Genomic DNA, 25,617 nt, shown 5'->3' with positions numbered 1-25,617 from the left:
ATTGATAGTACGCCTTATCAGGTGCGCCATATAATGCAAAAAATACATTAAATAAAAAGCAAAACATGAAGTTTACCACCCTGCTACAAAAACATGTTTCCTTATTTATCATGCCAATATAAAACAAATTATAAAAATATATAATTAAAGTCAGCTGCCATTTAATAAAAAAAATCACCGTATATCACTGGATACTGTATGCATGTAGCACTGAATTTTTTTATGGTTGCCTTTAATTTGAATGCCATTCAGAATATCTCCTAGAGGAAATCAAATTATTTGTGTTAAGGCTTAATATGTAAATATGTATAGAGCAGTAAAAAAAAAAAAAAAACATTTAGCTGAAGGTGAGAAAATCCCAGAAATTGAACTGAATGGTAATTTTAAATGTTGTAGATCTAGTACAGAAAGTAAAGGAATAAACTTTGGATACCAAATATGTCTTGGCTCCTCAAATATCTTTTAGGATATACTTGATAAAATTATGTAAAGTGAGCTTTTTCTATAAGAACCATATACAGTCTCCAATGATTTACCCTTTACTCTGATTTGCTATAGTTGTAGTTTATCTAAAACAGTAATTTATTTAAAATCATGAGTTTTAAAGTCATGAGATAAATTTTATCTCTCTCTCTGTGACCCGAACATTACACTCAATCTTCTGACTGACACATGCTCTCTCCTCCAATCACAGAAATCCCCCAACGACTGCAGCAACTTCGACCGCGAGTTCCTCAGCGAGAAGCCCCGCCTCTCACACGCCGACAAGAACCTGATCGACTCAATGGACCAGACGGCCTTCTCCGGCTTCTCCTTCATCAACCCCTCCATGGATACCATGCTCGAGAAGTGAAGCGGACCCCCTCCAGCACTGTGACCAAGCCTCCACCCCCCCAAAGCCCCTGAACCCCCTCCGCACCATTCCAACCAGCCAGGCAGTGTGGGGGAAACCAGTATCCAGGCAATACTCCAGCATTGTTTAACCGCTAACCTCTTAATCTCTATCTGTAGGAACCAAAAAAAAATGTCGCTGTCACGCAAAGAAACCTTGCATCTCCAATACAATAGCTGACACATTTTCAAAGGAAGTCAATGTAAAAAGTAACATTTTATCGTGAAATATTGCTACAATTTAAAGAACAACTGCCAAATTACATTCAAATCATGCCAAATAAAAAACTGTGAAAACTAAGTAACATTTACAGTATTTACTATATATATATATATATATATATATATATATATATATATATACACGTATATAATTAAAATTCATATGTAATAAAATAATGTACTGTATCTACAAAAGTGACTGGAAGAACAACAGGCTGACTGTACACTAGTACTAGTTGAATTTAAATATAACACAGTTTAGATCTGAAAAGGAACTGAGAATTAATCATTTTATATAGATTTCTTTTTTTTTTACAATCATGTACTCTCAATATGATTTTTGTCTGTATAAATCAATTTTCACCCATGTTAAAAACTGACTGAAGCTTTCAAACAGTTTTGAGGTGGAGAGTTATATCTTAACGTGTTCTGATTTTTTAATACTCTATATACAATGTATATATAATAAAAGTAATAAAAGCATTTATTTACATACACGTAAACTGTAGTTCATTTGAACATAATGCAGATTATGTCTGAAGTTAACCTGATCATTTAATTTAGCCAACAAAAAATATAGTAGTGTATATTTTTATATTGAATAATTATCAAGACTATCTAAAGCATTTAAACAGTTCTGTGGTCTGGATTTTTTTTTTTTATTATTATTATTATTACTGCTTCAAAAAACAAAAGTGAAAAGCAGAAAACCGAGATTTACACTGGTAATGGTAGTAATATGTAAACAAACTAGTTTATTTAAAAAATGATAATTTTAAATCAGTTTATTATATTTTATAGTCAACAAACATTAGTATGAAAAATGTATATTAAATTTGGCATTCCACAAATCAGTGTTAAAGAGTAATGGAAGCTTTAAAACTGCAAAAATGGGAAAATTTGCAAAACGAAATGGAGATACAAGGTTTTGTTCCAAAAGTGACAAAACACAAACAATAGAGATTACGCTGAGATTAGGAAAAATGCTGGAATATTCTTTTAAATACACGCCCTTCTACAGGGTCAACCCCACAGGTACTCCGCTGTGGTGCCCCCCCACCCCCCACCCCCCGTAGGCCTGGATCTGAGTACCACTGCTCTGCTAGCTGAGCCGGTCCGATGGGGCGGGGCTGTAACGTCTACAGATGTTTCGGCTCCGAAAAACACTACGACACCCTAATGGCACTGATCTGGGCTCCTCTGGGCTACAGTTTAAGCCCAATACTGAAAGCAACTGGTAGTGAGTGTGTGTGCTGGGTCCTAACAAATGCCTGCAGACAGTGCGCCCCCTAATGACCAGACTGAGTACTAACCGTAGATAAAAGATCTATAAATGTATTTTTCTTTTTCATCATGATCAAAACTTGCAATCAATGAACTTTATACGATGTACTGTATTTGTTGTATTATAGGACAGACATGCTGATGCACATGTTATTCTTACTGTGGAAATTGACTTGTTGAGCCACATAAATACTCACATTCATACATTTGGGAAAAGGACCGCACTTTGGCGGTCAGTGCATGCTGTGCACTCAAATAGAGGAACTTAAAGGGGCTTCAGATGGTTCCTTGAGGGATGCCATAAAAGAACCCTTTTGATTTTAGAAAAGAACCATGTGTTCACAGCTTTATACTACTTTATATTGGTACAGAAGCTTTATATCAAATGATTCTGGCCCGTTTAACACATTTGCATTTACATTTACAGCATTTAGCTGATGCTCTTAACAAGAGTGACTTACGAGAGAGGACTCTTATTGGTATATCACAGCATAGTTACTCAGACCTGGAATTAAACCCCAGTCTCCATCATGGAAGCTCACCACACCAAAACACCACAAAACAATACGCAGCTCACTATTTAAAATATATACAAATACACACAATAACAACAACAATCAGTTTAGACTATTAAATTGACTGATTGATTCACTGAATGAAAGATTGATTGATCTCAGAATTTTGTATAATTTATTTTTATTTAATTTTAAACTTTCACTCAAACTTGCACTACTATTAAATATTAACTAGATATTATATTAGCGTAACTAGCTTTGCTAATCGAGAACAACAAGAAAAATGTTGTTCTATTTGTCTGTTGCAAAATAAAAATCCTTTCAATGCATGAAAAAAATTCAACAAATGTAATATGAGATTATTACATTTACATTCTTATGTAAATTATTTTTACATAGAAATCAAAGCTTATATTTAGGTATATCTTGTTTATTGTTCTGGCATAGTATTAGTATAAAGACAAATGACTGATAAAGTTATCAGTGAATTCTATGGTTCAATTCATTGATTGTTTCGGGTGTTAATATTGTTAATATTAATACAGATCTGATTGAAATATTTCTTCTTTTTTTTTATTGACAAAATAGAAGTTGTGCCCATCCTGGATGAATGATTTAAAAAAAAAAAAGAGTCTTTTTGAAACCAAAGATCCTTGGTTCAATTCAATGAAAATGAAATGTATGATCATATTTTGTGTGTGGGCCGTGGGGATTGGTTTTGGGTGGTGGTTTAAGTGCGCTGCAAGTTCCAAAGGTTAAGAACTTTTTGCAAGGAATCTTTCATAAGATTTATAAGCATTTTAAAAGCACGTTTATATCTAAGAGTGTGATGATAGATGATAATGATACATTTTGCTAACCCAATACTGCCTAAATTAGCCTACTGCATCCTGTTTTCTGCCTTTTAAGTTACTGTTGCCTTTGTTATTTTGATTTTAGGCCCATTAATGATTAAATGATAAAGGAATGGTGTTTGTATGCCTAACCTTGATAGAAAGCTAGACTTTAGGCCCATTTTAGGCAGGAGATAAAGGAGATACTTCAGCTTCATCAGTGTTTTTTAACATGATCTCTGTTTGTTGTATCTGTACCATTTTGCGAGTTCCTAAATACATGTACAATATAAGGCAGTGACCAATCACTTCGGATTAGGCTGTAGAAGGCATTAGTATTTCTTTTATATTTCAATATTCCTTGGGCTTAAACTACAATTTCCACAGCAAGACTGAAACATGCTAATGCTAGTGTGAGGTAACATGTTCCTAGGTGAGCGTGAAGTTATGGTACTAGGTTCTCCTATAAATAGTATATAGTGGGTGGAGGTTTAATGTCGGCAGAAATTAATTCTTGAGATAAAGTATCTGTAATGTTAATGAATGTGTAGGTATTTTTTAAAAGAGTTATGATTATGTATATAAAACAAATGTATGTATATTGTTCCAAGATATTGTTATTATTATTGGGATGCTGAGGATGTTCCTTTTTTTTACTGTTATTATACTTCACAATTCAATAAAATGCATCTTTATCTCAGAAAGTTTGAGTTTAGTGGTCATTTACCGTGTTTTTGGCATTTTCCCGAATTTTACCAGTCAGGTTGTAAGAAGCAGTAAAGCCACTATAAGCGCTAGTTCTTTTGCTGTTCAGAGGTGAGTATTATCAGACTGTAGCCTGCTGCTAATCACGGCTAGCACTGTTGGAGCAACATTAGCATTATCTGCTAACCATGCTAAGCGCTAGCTCTTTCGCAGTTCAGGGGTGAGTATATCAGAGTGTAGCCTGCTCATTTACCGTATTAAAACAAGCTACGTGGGAGAAACCATTAGCTAATATCGCCCTGGCTTACCGGACAACTCCAGCTGCTTTTAGCTAACTTTTAGCTGCTCCCCACAAATAATAATTCTAATATTATAAAATATTTATGATAAATAATTCTTATTTAAATGTCAATTTCTGCACAGCCGGAGCACAGTACAGTATATAATAATGGAATACAAACAAGATACACATATTAATTTGTAAGTGAAGATTAAAACTAACCATACATATACATAAAATCATAGCGTTAAATCAATGTTAAATCAAAGTAAAATTGAGGTGCACAAATACAGCTCTGAAAAAAATGAGACCTCTTTGAAATTATGAGTTTCTTTGATTTTTCCAAATTAAAATCCTCTGGAATATAATAATCAAGAGGAAGATGGATGATAACAACCATCAAAGCAAGCTGAACTGCTTGAATTTTTGCACCAGAAGTGAGTAGCATAAAAAAGCATGGGCATGGTAGTGGGGGTTTTCCCACCTAACTACCCAGGGCCCGAGTACGGAGAGGGGCCCATGCTTTTTTTTATTTTTTTATTTATTTTTTTATGATTTTTGCGTGCTCTCTGTTTCCACCCGTGAGCTTTCCACCGGTTTTCTTCATTTTCCACACGTTTTCGTTTTCCGCCCGTTTTCGATTTACACCCGTTTTCATTTTTCAGCCGTTTTCGTTTTACACCCGTTTTCGTTTTCCGCCCGTTTTCATTTTCCGACCGTTTTCGTTTCGCATCCGTTTTTGTTTTCCACCCGTTTTCGAACCCACTTGGGCTGTGTGTTTATTTTGTCTCCTTTTATCTTGCTTTGAGATCTACTGTTCTGCAAGTTTGTTCTTTAACCTTCTGGGCTTGAGAGCTGCTTGTCTGTAGCACTCCACATGGGCAGGGTAGTGGGGGAAAGTGGACCGTCAGGACCCCAGAATTTGCTACGCCCCTGTCCAAAAGCAGTGGGTAAGACTGGTGGAGGAGAACATGCCAAGATGCATGAAACCTGTGATTAAAAACCAGGGTTATTTCATCACAAATTGATTACTAAACTCTTAAAACTTTATGAATATGCACTTGTTTTCTTTGCATTATTTGAGGTCTGAAAGCTTTGCCTTTTTTTATCAGCCATTTCTTTTTTTTCTGCAAATAAATGCTCTAAATAACAATATTTTTATTTTGAATTTGGGAGATATGTTGTCCTTAGTTTATAGAATAAAACAACAATGTTTATTTTACTCAAACATAAACCTGTATATATATATTTTTGTGTATTTATCTTGATGTCTATTTTGTTCTATTCTATTTTATTGTGTTCTTATTTTTATTTTATTTTATTTTATCTATATTTATCTATTTTAACTATTGCTCTTGGGTGCAAACTGGATCGTGAGATCACAATTTGGTTCTACCTCATGTACCACATGTGATGCGAATGACAATAAAATCTCCTTGAATCCTATAAATAGCAAAATCAGAGAAACAGATTCAGAAACTGAAGGGGCCTCTTTTTATTTTTCCAGAGCTGTGTATAAACAGAATATTCAAAGGAAAATGAACTGTAAACGCATAGACTACTGTAAACTGTACGTACATTATATTAAACAACGCATTCAGAGTGCTGGCGGTGACAGGTGGAAACTGTTGACTCTACCGCCACCATGTGTCGAGGATGTGAAGCTGCAGGATTAGGGGTTATTTTTGCTCTTCTTTGATTGACCTGTAAAGCCAGGGCATACAGTCAGTCAGACTGTGCTCACACTGTGCTGTAGAGCAGTTAAATCTACAGCTACCAGAGGAACCAATGTCCATGACACAGCATGATAAAATAAAGGGCTGGAAATCTGCTTGAAATCACAATGCTTAGCCCTGCTAACATTTTAACAATATACGTTGTGTCTTTAATGTTCTAATGATTTGCTAACATGGCCTATTTTATGGATGGATAGATTTATTTATTTATTTAATTATGCATATATGGTATGCAGAGGCAAAAGAAGCATGTGAGCCCTTTGAAATTTTGTGGTTTTCTGTCATAATATGTGATCTGATCTTCATCCATGTCAAGGGTATTGACAAATATAATTTGCCTAAAGTAATAACATCCAAAAAAATCATGTTCATTCATGTCTTCATTGAAAACAACCATAAAAACATCATAGTGCTAACGGAAAAATGTATGTGAACTATTGTGTTAACCCAGCTGACATTTCAACGTTGAATAAACGTTAAAACAACGTTGAATAAACGTTAAAACAACGTTGATCAACGTTGAATCAACGTTGATATAGCAACAATGTTTCAACGTCATACGTTCAACCTTTAATAAACCATAGCTCACTAAAATTAGAAAATCCTCTGGTTAACAAAGTGTTAACAATAAACTTACATCACTGCAGTAAATCTGAATATAAAGAAAGTTAAATTAAAAAGCAGTTACTGCAAATAGAAGTATAACACTTTTTCATTTCTCCATCCAACCATTTTTAGAAATTATATGGTGGTGAAATGTAAAATGTTAATTCAAAAGATAAGGTAAGGGACATTATGTTGATTCAACGTTAAAATTTCAACGTTAGCACAACCATTGAACATTAAATGTTGATTCAACATTGTTTCAACATTGAATCAACAACAGACATTACTTTAGTCATATTTCAACCACATTTCAACATTGAAGGTCAGTTGTGTGCCAGCTGGGAATGATCACCTCAAAAAGCTAATTAGAGTCTTTCTGGTTTGAAGGTGTGGAATAGAGCTATATAGTATGTATACGGCTCAAAAGCTTTAGAACTCCCTTTTATTTAGCAGTCTGTTATTTTATCATCTTACCAATGACTTTATTATTGCGCTTCACCTGTCCATAAAAGTAGTCAGCAGAGGGAAGCATGAAGTGCTGTAAGATTTTCCAGGAAAACACAGCACTGACTTTGGACTTGGTAATAAAACACAGTGGATCAACACCAGCAGATGACAGACATGTCTCTCCAAACCATCACTGATCATCAGTGAATTTTGCATTTCCTTTGTAAATCAAGGGAGCAGAGTCTGGAGGAAGAATGGAGAGACACACAGTCCAAGCTGCTTTAGGTCTAGTGTGAAGTTTCCACAATCAGTGATGGTTTGTGAACTTTTATGGAGATGGGGATTTCATTTTTCTGCAGGCCAAAAGTACCAATTGGTCTTATATAATATTCTAATTTTCTGAGACACTGGGTTTTGGTTTTTCATTGGTTGTAAGCCATAATCATTAATCACCACTCTGTGTGTAATAAACCTACATAATATGAGTTTCACATTTTATAGGTATATGTTTGAGTAAAATAAGCATTGTTGTTTTATTCTATAAACCACTGACAACATTTTCAACATTGTCAATTATGGATTTTATTTGCAAAAAATGAGAAATGAAATAACAAAAAAGATGCAGAGCTTTCAGAAAGTTCATAAATAAATATTTGGTGGAATAACCCTGGTTTTTAATCACAGTTTTCATGGCATGCATCTTGGCATGTTCTCCTCCACCAGTCTTACACACTGCTTTTGGATAACTTTATGCCACTCACTCTTGGTGCTAAAATTCTCAAGCAGTACAGCTTGGTTTGAGGGCTTGTGAACATCCATCTTTTCCTTGATTATATTCCAGAGGTTTGGTAAAATTGAAAGAAACTCATCATATTTTTTTTAAGTGGTCTCTTATTTTTTTTTCCAGAGCTGTATGTATATATGTATATGGTGTATTAGTATTATTATCATTGTAAATAGAAGCAGCTGAGTGAATGGCTGCACATAATACTTATTGTACATACTATAACTACAATAGTATACTAATGTACACACTTTTGTGTTGTTTTAGACAGAGACACTGTCCCCTTCCCCCTCAAATCCTCAGAGTCCTCAGCAGTGTCAGCTGCTCCTCCAGCAGCAGCAACTTGAAGCGCAGTTAAGTTATATTGTCAGACTTTAACACTATAACTTAACTGCGCTTCAAGTAACTAACTGAGCAGCTGAACCGAGCTAATGGCAGCAGCAGCAGCGGCAGCAGCTTTAGCGGGCGGAGAGCAGGCGGCGGCGTACGCACTGCAATGTTGCGCCCCTCTATTGGTCACTGTTTGTAGCTTATTAAAGCGGAAACGGGCCGGCTCGTGCAGTAAACCCGAGCTTTCCTGTAGAGCGCGTGTTCGTAGGGAGTTATCAGCGCGAGAGCCGCGTTATTATCTCGCTTTATTCGCTTAAAAAAAAAAGAGCCCGAGCACAACAACGTGGATGGGGAGGTGAGGTGAGGCGGCGGCGGCGCATGCGCGGTGGGACTTTGTGCCATATTGGAATGAGGTCGTGAACGACTGAAGGCGGAAAAAAAAGACACGGCATCTGAAACCGACTTGGAAAAAAACTCCTCAGCGGCGAGAAACGCTTCCAGACTTTATATTTGCACGTCGGAGAGCCCGAAGCACCGAACCGGACTGTCGGTAAGCGAATCCGCGGCGTCCTCGCCGTTTTTCCCGTCTCTAAAAAATACGAAAATATCCCCTTGACTTGAGCTCCACCGCTTAAGCTGGGTGACGTTTCAGTAACTTGACTTGGTTACGGGCGTTTTTAGCATGTGTGCAGACAGCCCGTCCACCGCTACTAGCTCTCAGCGGCGAAGAGAAAGCAGCAGATATATAATAGATATAATAAACCACTCTCTTTATTATATATATGTATATATTAATAACAAGCGCAGGCGAATCAGCGATCCCGGGGAATGAAAGTTGTGCTAAATGTCTGAAAACGCTGCTGCTGCTGCTTCCAGTGTTATACAGTATTATTACCCAGCAGCGCTAGCTCTCAGCTCACTCTGCACTCAGCCGCTCATTTCTCCAGTTTTCTTGCTTTTCTTTACATTAAAACACTGTAAACAGCAGCAGGACTCGCTCCTGGCCGCGTTGTGGTGTCGGTTGTTTTTGCTGAGAGCCGGAGAGAAAAGCTCGGCCGGTTGCATAAGAGCCAGCCGCCTGATGCCTGCAGTTCCCCCGCTCCTCTCTCTCTCTGAGCTCTGCGCTCTGCTTCACCTTCACACCAGAAAAAAAAAAATAAGAAACCACTTAAAAATGATGAGTTTTCTTAGATTTTACCAAATTAAAAACCTCTGAAATATATAATCAAGAGCAAACCAAGCTGAACTGCTTGGTTTTTTGCACCAGGAGTGAGTGGAATAAAGTTATCCAAAAGCAGTGTGCAAGACTGGTGGAGGAGAACATATCAAAATACATGAAAACTGATTAAAAGCCAGGGTTATTCCACTAAATATCGATTTCTGAACTATTTCACAGCATCTGTGTTACTGAAAAGCAAGAGTCTCAACAGTATTCCTGTATAGCTTTAATGTCTAGCATTAAAAATATTAAATACTTTGAATGAAAAGAGACTTTTACCAGATTTCACCACCAGCCAACTGTGTCCAACATCTGATAATTTAAGTAATGCAATTCAGTGTAGTCAATATTGGAGTAAAGTAGAAATGTCATGTCATGACAAATAAGAACTTATTTGTTATTTTTTTGTTTTTATATCAAGTAAACAAAACAAGTTTTGTCATAAAAAAACTAAAGGAGGAAAAAAAAATTAAAACATTTTATATCAAGTATTTTGTACTACTCCATTCATTATGCTGTGTAAGGGACAACTGTCAGATTGAACTTTAGTCAAAAATTGACAGCATTAAGTTTTTGGATTATTTTAGATTGTATCAGAATTTCATGATGAATTGAGCAATAGAAATATTACAAAATACACAAAAAAATTAAATTAAAATTTCCTACTCAAAATGTTGCTATTATTTAGAGTGAAAAGAAGTGAAAAAAAGCATTGCGTTTATTTTTATTTTTATTTTTTATACATAATATGAATCTGCTTGGAAATTAATGATTAATGGACCAATAGAAGAATGCAGACTTTTTCCTGAATTACCTGGATTCAAATATTTTTTATATTAACTACCATTGAAATAAGGAAGGTCTTTTTATTCTTATATAAACCTGCTTTTTTAAGAATCTGTGTAAGAGCAATAATATTAAAAAAAGGGAAAAATAAAAACAATTGAGACACAATGTTTTTGGTGAGCAGAAACAATACAAATACGACCTCACATAGAAACTTTATGAGGGGTAATTTCATGGGTTGTGAAATACTTAAATCACTTATATTATTGAATGTAATGATGCATCAGAACTATATAATGATGTAATGGAGACATTACCATGTGTAATGAGTAAAATCTGACTGCTTGGTTGGGTTGCTCCTTACAGGAATTGCACCTTGGTCTCTGGGTGTTAGCTAAGCGTTTATCTCAGGGTGCTCATATCTTCCCCAGATGTCATCATCTCAGGCTGGAAACACAACACAGCTTAAAGAGACACTGAGCTATCTCTACCACCCATCTATCTTCCTTACTCACCTGCTCTCCTCTTAAATATGTATATCTTGTTTGTTTTCTATCCTTTTATGCTGTTCGGTGGTCTTGTGGCAGATATATACCTGATATATGTACCTGTTAAAATAGGGTTAGAGTTTGGCAACTTTGATCAAATCAAATTGTATGCTATTTTCCAAACATATGGTATGAAATACTAAAAGATAATTAAAGATAATGTTCAAAAAATGTGCAATAAAACAAAAATGTATATATACAGCTCTGGAAAATATTAAGAGACCACTTCAGTTTTTGAGTAAAATGAACTTGCAGAAAATGAGAAATGGCTGAAATAACAAAAAAGATGCAAATAAAACAAGTTCATATTCATAAAGTTTTAAGAGTTCAGAAATCAATATTTGGTGGAATAACCCTGTTTTTTAATCACAATTTTCATGCATCTTGGCATCATGTTCTCCTCCACCAGTCTTACACACTGCTTTTGGATAACTTTATGCTACTCACTCCTGGTGCAAAAAAACAAGCAGTTCAGTTTGGTTTGATGACTTGTGATGATCCATCTTCCTCTTGATTATATTCCAGAGGTTTTCAATTTGGTAAAATCAAAGAAACTACAGGTTCTCACTATTGTACAAATTCCTTGTATCTCCATTTTCTTTTATGTAAGATTTTTAATTTGGAACATTTTTAACTATTTCATAAATTAAATATCATAAATGTATTTCTACGAAGGCATCTACAAAAATAAAGTTAAAAAATATTTAAAATATGTTAAAATCCCAGTAGACATACAAATAAAGCTCAGTGGTTTATGGCCTTTTCCCTTTTTATTAATACTTGGCAACCCTAATCAAAACCTCTACACGACTACAAACACACCAGTAATAATTGCTGCATAACGAACAGATTTGCATCCAATTTTATTGCACACAGCGATCAGATTACAGTCTTACTAACTGAAGACGCATTTGAATACCAAATGTGAATCGCTGTCCAATGAAAAACAAGTATCTCCAAAATGGTGACTTTACACGGGAAGGCCTTAAACTGCCTTAAACTGTGAATGGAAGTTAATGTAAAAAGTTTTAAAGGAGTTTTCATAAGTAATGTTGGAGCATTTCTATTCATTTACCGCATTGTATCGATAAATGATCGATAATCGATCATTTGACGCCACGTATCGATAATGTATCGCAAACATATCTATACAATATATCAGAAGATCGATATTTTGTCCCACCTCTAATATACTGAGTGTACTGAGTGGAGACCCGTTGAAGCTCTAAAGACTTTTAAGACCTAATGCTTTAATAATTAAACTTGTTTGTAAATGCTACTCTATGTAACTCATCTCTCTCATTCCACAGAGCATTTATAAAAATGTATAATTTATAGTTTAGAGGAGCCAAATTTCACAACATAAAGATAAAGCCTCAGAAAACAACGCTGAGCCATCCTATCAGTAAGGTCGGATTCTCTGACATCAGCAGCCTTGTACATCGCAGCCGCTGTTGCGTCAGTCACTGAGTCGTTTGGTGTGTGGTCAGTGATAACACCAGGGTTAGAATTCACAGGATGAGCTACCACCCCCTCCATCACCCTGACCGCAGATCTCTAACGACTGCGTATATGTTGACAACCTGCATCAATTGTGGCAAGTAGTTGGCTTTCCTGCCGTCCGTTGTAGAGTTTGGTGATGGGGCGGCAGTTAGTGCTGTGGAATGTGCTGAGAATTCCCTGCAGAAACTCCATACAGATCAAGAACATTCTCAATGTAGTTGTATACAACTCCATCTTATGTATATATTTTACTAAATACAGCTCTGAAAAAATAAGAGGGACCACTTAAAATTATGATTTTCTTTAAATTTAAACCTCTGGAATATAATCAAGAGGAAGATGGATGTTCTCAAGCCATCAATCCAGCGAGTTATCCAAAAGCAGTGTGTAAGACTGGTGGAGGAGAACATGCCACGATGCATGAAAACTGTGATTAAAACCAGGGTTCTTCCAGCAAATATTGATTTCTTAAAACTTTATGAATATAAACTTGTTTTATTTGCATTATTTGAGGTCTGAAAGCTCTGAATCTTTTTTGTTATTTCAGTCATTTCTCATTTTCTGCAAATAAATGCTCTAAATGACTATTTTTATTTGAAATTTGGTGAGAAATGTTGTCTGTAGTTTATAGAATAAAACAACAATGTCCATTTTACTCAAACATAAACCTATAAATAGCAAAATCAGATCAGTGAAACTTATTCAGAAACTGAAGTTTTTCCAGAGCTGTATAGGTATCATGGTATATCACATAATTTATTAGTTTATAATGTGATAAGAATTGTGAGCTGATAATGATATAATTACTTACAGAGAGGCTAGACACGTCGGTATAACTTTAGAAACTAATGCAACACTTACTGGCCTTACATTTTAGCTTAAAAGCAACTTTATGCAAACAAAAAAGAAAATGTGTCCCATGAAAATGAAAATTTGTTTTCACTTTTTTCTTTTTTTTGTCATTTTCTTTTTAGCTCATTTATGTAGCTAACTTTTCACTACATCACATCACTGCTTTAAATCCTCTATTTTTCAATTATTATTTTTTTATTTAATTATTTTCAGAAAAGCACATCATGTACAAAACTCACAAAGAACATTGTAAAAAAAAGTTAAATAAAACTATAGGTCTATTTAAACTAATAAACAATAATAAAACTAGCTTAAATCAATAAATAAAAAAAAGCAGTTATCGGCACATAGCAATATAATTATGATATTATTGCTCTGGTTGTAAAAATGTATTATTCCTGTCTTTCATGCATAGAATTAATGTAACAGTTTGGGAAGGGTCCCTCCCATTTAATACCCCAAACAATAAATGGAATTAATGAAGTTTCTGTGGTGCCAGTGGAATTCTGCACACTGCTAGTTTTACACAAACTACTTTCAACGTTCAGCTTAGGATAGACTTCCTAAGAAAACATAAGACTTATGTTTAGATAGATGTGCAGATCTTCGCAGACAAGAAAAGTAGATATTAAATGGTATGGATTTTTGTATCACTGGCAATATAATTTATGATTTTAATAGAGTTAAACATATACAGTAAATCTGTACACATGCCCATTTTTCAGATTAAAAGCTTTGCAGTGTTTAAATATTTAATGAAACACTGTAGTACAGTAGCTTTTTCATGTTCATAACTGTGCATGCACGGTTCAGAGGTTGTGTTTCTATCTTTAGACAGCCATTGTTACAGCATATCACAGCAAATAAAAAGGGCTGTGGGTCATTGTTTTTGAGCCAGTTATTCTACCCACTGTAGGGTTTAGTTTAGTACTGGTCATACTGCTTTTATATACCAGCACATTTTTAGTGTGCTTGTGCTATAGTGTTTTTTATATCTTTTTCAAAGGGTCCAAATAATTGGCCTTTTAGATTCATAAAAAGCATGTTGTCATAAATAACTAGAAACACTGTGTTCTGGAAAGTGTTGTAACAGGGGAGCCGACAGTTCCAGAACATTCTGTAAACTAACTGAACCGAATTGGACAAACGTCTGAGACGGTTTGTTCTAGAATGTTTCCTAAACGTTTCACTTCATGTAAGGAAGGTTCCGGATGATCCTATGACCATTAATCCCTGAACATCCCTTAAACGTCTGGTTGTAAGTGGAAAAAGAGTGGTCTGCTCTGAGGCAGGTCTTTGTAGTTACCCTTAGCTGCTCTTTTCTTTCACTCAACCATTGGAGACCACTGTGACAATTCCTAGCACCCCCCCCCAAAACCCACATCCCACCCCCTCCACCCCCACCACCGGCTCCCAGCACAATGCGTCTGTGGCAGCGCCGTGCTCCGGGGGCCCTATCGCCCAGCGGCCGGGGCAGGGGGATAGGGGCGATGGGGGTGGGGGGGCGGAGGTGGTGCCGCTGGGGTCGTGGAGTTGATCCTGTCGGAGCGGGCGGGTCGCGGTCAGCTAACGGCCTTCAGAGAGAGCCTGTCGGACCCTCGCCTCGGCCTTTAATAGAGACGTCAAGCTTCACAAAGACAGCTTGACAGCTCTGCTTGAATGGAGCTCCAGAGTTAATGTGACTTTGTTTTAGACATTTTTTTTTCTTCCAGGCTTTTAAGCTCTTTCTCTCTTTTTCACTCTGAGTTGGGATTTAAATGGTTATTGAATTTTGGAGTTTTGAAGTTGACTGTTGTAGCCGGTTTCTCTCAGTGATAAGCGTAAACTAAGGTTAGTTTGAATGATTTATAGTACATTTTGGATAAAAGTTGGTTTTACAGGTTTATCTCTCTTTTCCTCATAATCCTAAGCTCCCTTTTTTTTACTCCAAGTTAAACTTAATATGGTTATTGAATTTTAGAGTTTTAGAGTTGACTGTTGTAGCCTGTTTCTCTCAGTGATAAGCATAAACTGAGGTGAGTTTTGAATGATTTATAGTAAATTTTGTATAAATGTTGTTTTTTACTGGTTTAGCTCTTTCTTAAGCTCTCCGTTGCACTCTAAATTCAAGTTTAAGTATTTATTATATTTTGATTATTTGATATAAGTTTTAAAGTTGAATGTTGTAGCCAGTTTCTCTCAGCGTTTAGTCTAAACTAATATAAACTGAGGTGAGTTTTAAGTGATTTATAGTAAACTTTGGATAAAAGTTGTTTTTACTGGATTATTGTAATTGTAAGCTCTCATTTTTTCACTCTGAGATAGGCTTTAAATAGTTATTAAATTTTGGTTATTAAGTTTTTAAGTTGACTGTTGTAGCCAGTTTCTCACAGTGTTTAGTCTAAACTAATGTAAACTGAAGTGAATTTTGGACGATTTATAGTAAGTTTTGGATAAAAATTGGTTATACAGGTTTATCTCTTTTTTTTTTCCCTTCATTTTTTACCACTTAAATTTTAAATGGTTATTATATTTTGGAGTTTTAAATTTGACTGATGTAGCCAGTTTCTCTTAGCATTTAGCTTAAACTGAGGTAAACTTAAGTAAGTTTTAAATGGTTTATATGAAGTTTTGAAGTAAAAGTGGTTATAACTTGTTTATCCTAATTTTTCAAGCTTAAGCTTTAAATACTTGCTACATTTCTGAGTAATTAAGTCAACTTTATTTAAATAAATAGAGGGAAAGCTAGGTGAGCCTTGAAGAATTTATAGTATATTTTGGATGAAGTTTGGAGTTTTAAAGTTCTTTTCTGTAGCCATTTTCTCTCAGTGTGTAGCTTAATCTGAGGCAAACTGAGGTTTATATGAAGTTTATGGAGTAAATGTTGGAGGTTTAACTAGTGTTAAGCTCTCTCTTTTTGCTCTGAGTTTTGAAGCTTTTGAAGTTGTTTTGAAGTTGACTGTTTATCCAGTGTCCCTTAGTTTTGAACAGTTTAGATAAAAGTTGGTTTTACTGGTTTGTATCTATTTTTTCTCTATTTTGCGTTTGAGTTAAACTTTACATTTTTACTTAATTTCTGAGTTTTAAAGTCAACTGTTGCAGACAGTTTCTCTCAGTGCAAATTTGTGAATGGCTATATGATTTTGGATGAAACTGTTTTTACCTGCTTTCTCTCAATTTTTAAACCATCTTAAGCTTAAAGTTGTTGTTTTTTTACCATAAAATCAAGTGATTCTCTGAATATAAAACAACCAAATATATTATTATTACTTTATTCAATTTATTTTCTGCTGATGGATGCCAAATTATGTGGTTGAACGTACTATATACTAAACACGTAGAATATAAATAATATAGAACAAGCAGTGCCATTTTTGTGATTAAACTGCAACCAGCTTGGATGTTAAAAATGTTCAGTCTTATGTAAATGTGTTTAAAATGTGTTCAACTTTTGTGCCTTTATTTGCTTTTTCTAGACAGTTAAAACGATTCAATCTTAAAAAGTTACAAAAGTAATAAAAACTTAATTTAACTACATCAGATTAATTTTGTTCAGTTTTGGTTGTGGCCAAAGTTTTAATTTCTAATTTAATCCTAGTTTCTACGTTTTGCTTGGTTTGCTTTTTGCTGGCAACCAGTTGTGGACACACTTGTTGCTTGAGTGATGTTTGAGCATCGTTAGGTTGGATGGTTTTTGCGTGAGAAGATTTTGAGCAGGTGTTTTAAAAATAATGATTTCATTCATTTGGTTAAAGGAATCCTCAGAGTTTATAAGGTGTTTGATATATTTTTGACATCTACATAGATTTTTACCTTGTGAATAGTGTTCATTGATTAATGTGAGATAAAGATTCTGTAAGGATTATTATGTAACATGCTGATTTGTTAAATAGCCTAAGGGTTCGATCTAGTAAGCAATAAGCAAGATGTACTGCTGGCCTGTTGACTAAGCTTTCTATTAAATACAGGAGAGTTCCAATTTTCCACTGGTTAACTTTTTAATCATCACATATTCTCCTACATTTTCATACCTATATTATAGATATATGTAATATAATATATATTCCAACATTAGCATGCACTTCAACAATGTTTTCAGAGCTGAAAAACCTGTGAACACAACACAGTTTACTAAAGCAGTAAGTAGATATTTGTGATGAGTTCTGATTCTACTTTAGCACATTAGCACATCAATAGAGAGTGTCAGGCATGTGTAAGTCATGCCGAATGTGTCAGTTGTGGGAAAAGACCCCTCAGGGGACCGGGGGGATTTGGAGCAGAGCTGCTGAGGTCCGTGTGAGTTCTTGCCGAGTGAGAGGCATGAATAATCTTTCTATATTCAGTTCAGATGTTTATAAATAAGAACTACAAGAGCAGGGTTCACTGCTGCAACCAGTCCTTACGTCTCAGAAACAATAACTTTTTTCAATTTACCAAATTGAAAATCTCTAATTTAATAAAGAGAAAGCTGGATTATCACAAGCCATCCAACCAAGCTGAACTGCTTGAATTTTTGCACCAGGATTGAGTGGCTTGAAGTTATCCAAAAGCAGTGTGCAAGACTGGTGGAGGAGAAGATGCATGAAAACCAGATGAGATTAAAAACCAGAGTTATTCCACCAAATATATTGATTTCTGAACTCTTAAAACTTAATGAATATGAACTTGTTTTCCTGGCATTATTTGAAGTCTGAAAAAAGCTCTGCATCTTTTTTTTTATTTCAGTTATTTCTCATTTTCTGTAAATAAATGCTCTAAATGACAATTTTTTAGGGGAAATTTGGGAGAAATGTTGTCCATAGTTTATAGAATAAAACAAAAATGTTAATTTTACTCAAACATAAACCTATAAATAGCAAAATCAGAGAAACTGATTCAGAAACTGAAGTGTTCTCTTAAGTTTTTTCCAGAGCTGTATATATTTATGATCTGGGCAACAAAAATAAAGTTAATCTGTTGCAACTTTCAGAGACTCTATTTAAAATTATCTGGTAAAATCTGTAAAATTCTGTGCATTTTTTATATTCTTTTTATATATTGCAGAAAAAAAGATTGCAGTGAAATTTTATTCTAACAGGGTACGGCTTTAAAACAGGAAAAAAAGTGAAATCGAGTTCTGATATTTGAAATCTTCCTATAAAGTCATAAAGTAATTTTTAGAGTGTTTTTTTATATCAATGTTGTCTTTGTTTATGTATGATAAAAGTTAGTATTTTAAGAGTTCTAAAGTGGCGTACAATCTACAAGTTATTTTTTTACTTTCAACATAGTATTTCAGTTTTTATAGTATGTTGTGTCTGGGGAAGTAGGTGAACAGACACGGAAGGCATTGTTGAATTGTGCTTTACTGAGAGTATTATCATAGTTTTAAGACCTGTAATTAATCAGTTTCCCCATTTATTACAACATGGATATAAACTGAGTATATTGTTTTATAATCAGAGTAAGTATCGGCATAACAGTAGAGCCTCTGTGGAAGTGACAGCATGTCTCAAAAACCACACACACACACACACACACACTCTAGATTTCCCCTCCCACACACTCACATACTCTCTCACACAGTCTCGCGCACACACTCTCACACAATCACACACACTTCATGGTAAATGTGGCATTACTGCTTTCACCTATTTTATCTTTATCTCTTTTTCTTTTACTCTTTCATTTTCTCTCTAATTCTCTCTCTTTTACTCTTTCTTGTTCTCTCTTTCTCATTCTCTTTCCTTCATTCATTCACTCATCTTGCCCTATTTCTATTTTGCAGGCCGTGAGATCCAGTTCCAGAATGAGTGTAGAAGCACTGGAGTCCGGTAAGCACAATAAATGTACATCAAGACACTGTTTTTAAATATTAGACACTTGGGGTAGCTTGGGGTATTTATTAAATATGTTTTTATGTTTGCAGTTTATATGCACCACTAAATATTCATCTCTTAATTATTGTGGTGGATTTTTTTGTTACATTATTATTATATATATTGTTATATAATTGTAGAGCATTACAGTTAGAATTAGAGTGTTGGAGTATTAAAGTTAGAGTAGAGTATTAGAGTTAGAGTATTAGAGTTAGAGTAGAGTATTGGGGTATTAGAGTTAGAGAAAAGTGTTGGAGTATTAGAGTTATAGTAAAGTATTGGAGATTTATAGTAAAGTATTGGAGAGTTAGAGTAAAGTATTGGGGTATTAGAGTTAGAGAAAAGTATTGGAGTATTAGAGTTAGAGTAGAGTATTAGAGAGTTAGAGTAGAGTATTAGAGAGTTAGAGTAAAGTATTGGAGTATTAGAGTAGAGTATTGGAGTATTAGAGTTAGAGAAAAGTATTGGAGTATTAGAGTTAGAGTAGAGTATTATAGAGTTAGAGTAGAGTATTGGAGTATTAGGGTTAGAGTAGAGTATTGGAGTAGTAGAGTTAGAATTAGAATATTGAAGTATTAGGGTTAGAATAGAGTGTTGGAGTATTAGAGTTAGAAAAGAGTGTTGGAGTATTAGAGTTAGAAAGGAGTATTGGGAAATTGGAGTTATAAAATATTATTGGAGTAGTAGAATTAGAGTAGAGTACTGGAGTATTAAAATTTGAAAAAAGTATTAGAGTTAGAAAGGAGTATTGGAATATTGAAGTTATAAAAGGTTATTGGAGTGTTAGAGTTAGAGTAAAGTATTGGAGTATTAGAGTTAGAGTAGAGTATTGGAGTATTAGAGTTAGAGTAGAGTATTGGAGTATTGGAGTATTAGAGTTAGAGTAGAGTATTGGAGTATTAGAGTTAGAGTAGAAAACGTTGCAGCAACATCACCAGAATATTTAAACACTTAAAATAAAAATATTCAAAGAGCATCCAGAAAATATGACCAATTGAACATTCTAAAAATCTTAACTGTAATGTTCAGAAAATGTTATCTTAGTGGTTACAGGCTCTTGTGTTGGTGTGTGTTTTGGTTAAGTGTTGTGACCGCTGTGTGTTTTCAGATGCGGACTCTGGTCAGGACATGTCTGAGTTTAACTGGGATGATTATCTGGAGGAGACGGGCGCGCTGTCCGTACCCCACCATGCCTTCAAACACGTGAGTGAAGCGCACAGATGTTCCTGCTGCTCCTGTGATTAATGCTCCTCTGCTCAGCTCCTGCTGAAGCTGCAGAGACGCGCTGACGCTAGCGTGATCTGAGGGGTGCGCTCGGACTCTGTAATTAGGCAGACGCGCACGCACACACCTCTGTGCTGTCATTTTAAAACAGTTGCACTAATTGCCGTAACGTCGGCTATTTTTAGGTCAGCTGTGCGGCTGAGCGTTGGATTCATTTCCATTGTGAATTAGCATGTAGTTACATGATCATGCAAATGCTGTTCTGCAAGCGACCAATGAGATTTTATTAGCTCACTGACCCCTTAGAAATCAGCAAAAATCTATCTGAAAAATTTAAACATTAATAAGAATACAACTACTACTACTACAACTACTGTACCGTATTTTTTGGAGTATAAGATGCACCAGATTATAAGGCACATTAAGCGACACTAGTAAGGATGCCTACGTCGAAGTGCTTAAGTAAGCAAAACTGTAATTCTAAAGAAAAATATTTCCTTTTAAAGTCAAACGAGTGCTTATTTGGGTGAGTAAAGTCAAATCAAATCAAATCAAATTTATTTGTATAGCGCTTTTTACAACAGGTGTTGGCACAAAGCAGCTTTACAGAAACATGATCACAGGACAAAGAATCAGGCAAAACATTAAACATAGAAAATACAGAATACAGAACCCCCAGTGAGCGCGGAGGCAAGGAAAAACTCCCTCAGAGCTGCAGGAGGAGGAAGAAACCTTGGGAGGACCAAGACTCACATTTGAGGGGGGACCATCCTACCACTGGTCAAACGGCTTTTAAATTAAAATTTAAAAAGTCTTTTATACATCCATATAGGTTTTATGTATTCAGGAGTGTAATAGCGCCACTAATGGCTTGGATGTAATCAGTAGTGGAGCACTTCTGTTTATTTTGTTTTATTTATAAAGCACTTCTGTTTATTTGCAGTGTGCTTAGATTTTCAATATTTTGTCTAAGGGTCAGTTTTCAGTGAAGTTTCTCCAGCACCAAGGCTGGGTGCAGCAGAATTAGCTGAAATAACAAAAAAGATGCAGAGCTTTTAGACCTCAAATAATGCAAAGAAAACAAGTTCATATTCATAAAGTTTTAAGAGTTCAGAATCAATATTTGGTGGAATAACCCTGGTTTTTAATCACAGTTTTCATGCATCTTGGCATGTTCTCCTCCACCAGTCTTGCACACTGCTTTTGGATAACTTTATGCTACTCACTCCTGGTGCAAAAATTCAAGCAGTTCAGTTTGGTTTGATGGCTTGTGGATCATCCATCTTCCTCTTGATTATATTCCAGAGGTTTTCAATTTGATAAAATCAAAGGAACCCATCATTTGCTCCAGAGCTGTATATATAAATAATGAATTAATCTCCCAGATCAATTAAAATGTCTGTTTTAATCTAAAATGTAAAGGTAAAAGCTGGTTCTAACGCTGCCTGTTCTCTTGTTTTGCTGGCAGATGGATCAGGGGCTGCAGACCGGTCTGGCTCCCGGTATGAAGCTGGAGGTGCTGGTGCGGAGCGAGGGAGACGAGGCCTACTGGGTCTCCACCATCATCACCACATGTGGGCAGCTGCTGCTGCTTCGCTATGAGGGATACCAGGATGACCGGCGGGCGGATTTCTGGTGCGACATCACGACAGCTGACCTGCACCCTATTGGATGGAGTAAACAACAGGGTCGACCAATGAAACCACCGGAAGGTGAGACAGGAGAAAGGATACTTTATTATTTATCGAAAATTCATTTTCCATTGGCTTAGTAAACACAGTTAAAGTGTACAAATGGTTAAAATGTACCATTTACACTCTAGTCCATATTCACTTTAGCACCGTCCATTTACATCACAGTCATGCAGAGGGTTTTAGTCTGCTTGGCACTAGTGCTGGGTGATATGGGAAAAAATCATATCACAATATGGAATTTTTAATATCACGATAATGATATATATCATGATATACCACATTTGAATATGTTTTCATTTATTCTTTGAAAAACATGACAAAATAATTGCGTACTTTTTTTCCAACTTTATTTCAAAGTGACATTAAACCAAACTTCCACAAATGAGAATTACTACCTTTTAGTGCAGCAATATATATCTATGCAGTAGCTAATTTTTTCAAAATTATACAGGTATTTAAATTGAGTTATCAAAAATAAACTCAATTAACCAGTACCAGTCAAAAGTTTTGACATTCCTTCTCACCCCTTTATGCTTCTTAGGGTAGAACATGGGTTATGTCTTTAATATGAATCTACACTGTAGTAAATATTACAAATAAAGAACAAATATTAATGAGAATGTGCATCAAAACATTTAACTGGTATTTTATTGGTCCTCAAAATACAGTGATGAAAACAGTAAGTTTAAATTCAAGGTAAAAAAAGGCAATGCTATGTAGAAATGAATTCAAATGGCGGGAAATATAAGCATATATGGTATGTAAATCTGAACAAGTGCTCATATAAAGGGATTTATACCTTTGACTGACTGACTGACTGTGTTTGCCTTTATTTCAGCATTCTAGAAAGTTCCCAGAACTGTTCATTCAGAACTCATTCAGTTGTTCTACTTTGTGATTTTCCTTTTACCTCCGCCGCTGACCTTTTAAACACGGGTCAGTGTTTTCCTATGCCTCGCTGTAACCTGACTCAGGGGCATGCATATTCACTTCTTCTAAATAGTCAGAGCTTTGCACACTTTGCACACATTTCCCCCACCAGAGCACCTGGTTTATCTCAGCTAATTACCTCCTGACGGTGCAGCGCCACAAGGACAAAAAGACAAAGGGAAAATACTGGGTTTAATTCATAACCCAGACATTTACACTGCTTTAAGCTCAGCTATTTACCATTAAATGTTGACGTCTGTTATTTGTATTAATTTCAGGTTTGTTTGATTTTGTTTGAAGTTTTGTTCATATGGAGTATTATTACACATTATATACATTAGCGGATTTGTTTAGCAGTCCAAAAAACTAAACCTGGATTACTTCTTGATAGCTCCTGTGATGCTGGAGAAGATGAAACCAAAACTTCACGTGAAGCGCTGCTCTATATGCATGAGCATCAGTTTAGGAGCGTGACCTGTTAAGAAGGATTAGAAAGATTAAAAAGTAAAAAGCTTTAACTAAACATCAGATTTGGTACAAAAATCAGATTTTTGCGCCTTTTTAACCTGTAGTGTGAACAAAACCTTAGAGACATGTCTCTTAGCAACAGTACATGAGCTACTTCAAGGTACTGTGTGTATAAACAGTGTTTTAATAAACTATCTGTGCTTTTTTCAAAGCTCTCAGTGCCTCAGTTTAAATGTCGGAGGCCTCAGAATTCTACCAATGAAGTGTGAAGATACTTTGAGCCTGTTAATGGTATAAAAATAGGGATTTCTTTGCATAGGCAACTCTATGCCCCTATCACTTGCATTGTAAGCCTGTTGGGAGCATCGGCTAAAAGTACTGTATTTCAGAATGCTGGGCGTGAACGGAGGTGGGCTATTTGACAAAAGTTTGTATTCATTATCATGTTTCACTGCAACTCAAGTCTACTTCACACTGGATTTCTTCTTTAAAGATTCTTGGAAATGTTCTGACCAGAAACCTATTAAAAAGATGGACGCTGTGTCGGCGTTCCCATTCATTCAATGAAAATGAAGCCAAAATCTTCCTCCGTGTTGGCGATCCTGAAACATGAGTCTGCGCAGTAGAGACCAGAGGAGGGAGAAAAACTGTGGAGAGACAGCCTACTCATTTAAATAACCCCGCCCCTGAGGGCTGCCTCCACAGAGCTATACACAGTCTATGTTCCCGCCCATACAGTCATTGGTCCCACCTTGGCTAGGTGTAACCCAGCCCTTTTACAACAACCACACCTTTTTGAATAGAGTTAAATAAAGTTTTAAAAAACGAATTCTGTGGGGATATAAAAATTTGACAATATAAGCAGAGGGTACACTAGCTGTTGCATTTAAATAATGGAGGTAGAATTACAGTATATTGGGAAAAAAAACGTGATTGAAAGTTGTCTGTTTTGCCATTAAAACCTATGGGAATGGGTGGAGTTACACAGCTTTCTGAAACCGAACAGCAGGGGGCGCCCGACCTGTGGTGGCTTCACTTTTGAAAGACGATGCTCTGTCCAGCTATATACAGTCTATGGTTCTGAAAAAATGTTTATTCTGATTTAACCCTCCTGTTATGTTACGGGTCAATTTGACCCGTTTAAAAGTTTGAAGATCTAGGAAAAATAGTAAATTTTTTTTTTTTTTTTTCCAGTATAAAACTTCTTCGGCTTGCCTTAATAAGTGTAGTCAGCATTTAACCCCCTGCAATAAACCAAAACTAAAACAAAATTTAATGTTATGTTTTAATGTTATGTAAAGCTCTTATGTTTAATATGTTGGGTTTTCAAAAGTATTAAAGTAGTGAAACATTTCTTTTTTATATATATAAAAAAAAAAACGAGTGATTATCCTGTTAGAGGTAGGGAACACCATTGCACTAAACATTGATAGAATAATTAGCAATGTACTTAATAATAAAATATTCACACTGCTTGTTTGGATTTTTTTTCTTGAATAATTATTATTTTGGATAATTAACTGGAGATTTAAAGGGCTCACTTGTGCTAAAACTATGCTAAGCTAACTTGATTCCTGCTGCTCCAGTTGATCCTGTGCGTCTCTGCCCTGTAGCTTTGTGGTGTTGTGGGTCGTGTAGCTCTCAGCTGCTATCATTGCTAGCAGCATTGTGCTAAATCCTGTAAGTGGTTGTTCACACTTGATTTGTTGGCCGCATTAAGGAAGTGGGGGAGGGGGGGCGGGCTGTGTCGTGGGCTGTGTGTGTGTTCTGTTTTCTGCTGAATATTACACTCACAACTACTCAATTTCATTTCCAGACCCTAAACGTCAGCATTTACAGACAGTGAGCGGTTAGCATGTTGCTAACTGGAAGCTGCTGTGTTTCCCTCTGTGTTAGCATTTCAGATGTTAGCGCTTCTGTGTG

General features: G+C 35.6%; 2 protein-coding genes across 5 annotated transcripts in view; both read left to right on the top strand.

Moving 5' to 3' along the window:
• Positions 1–4,449, top strand: part of prkcdb (protein kinase C, delta b) — a 51,959-nt gene extending 47,510 nt beyond the window's left edge. For all 3 annotated transcript variants that reach the window (XM_022682790.2, XM_022682788.2, XM_022682789.2), the window contains exon 17: positions 695–4,449. In XM_022682790.2, coding sequence (XP_022538511.2) covers positions 695–853 — 159 coding nt within the window. In that variant the 3' untranslated portion in view covers positions 854–4,449. The remainder of the gene's footprint in view (positions 1–694) is intronic.
• Positions 4,450–8,800: 4,351 nt separating this feature from the next.
• The window catches only part of sfmbt1 (Scm like with four mbt domains 1), a 34,066-nt gene continuing 17,249 nt past the window's right edge, over positions 8,801–25,617 (top strand). Inside the window, exons 1-4 of one of the 2 annotated variants that reach the window (XM_022682787.2) lie at positions 8,801–9,183; positions 19,288–19,333; positions 20,487–20,581; positions 22,071–22,314. In XM_022682787.2, the coding sequence (XP_022538508.2) occupies positions 19,309–19,333; positions 20,487–20,581; positions 22,071–22,314 (364 nt within the window). In that variant the 5' untranslated portion in view covers positions 8,801–9,183; positions 19,288–19,308. The remainder of the gene's footprint in view (positions 9,184–19,287; positions 19,334–20,486; positions 20,582–22,070; positions 22,315–25,617) is intronic. The other variant, XM_022682786.2, reaches the window with a different exon arrangement.

The sequence above is a fragment of the Astyanax mexicanus genome, chromosome 24 (assembly GCF_023375975.1).
Source record: "Astyanax mexicanus isolate ESR-SI-001 chromosome 24, AstMex3_surface, whole genome shotgun sequence".
Taxonomy (NCBI): Eukaryota; Metazoa; Chordata; class Actinopteri; order Characiformes; family Acestrorhamphidae; genus Astyanax; species Astyanax mexicanus.
The sequence above is the reverse complement of the archived record's forward strand: the minus strand, read 5'-3'. Positions and strand labels throughout refer to the sequence as shown.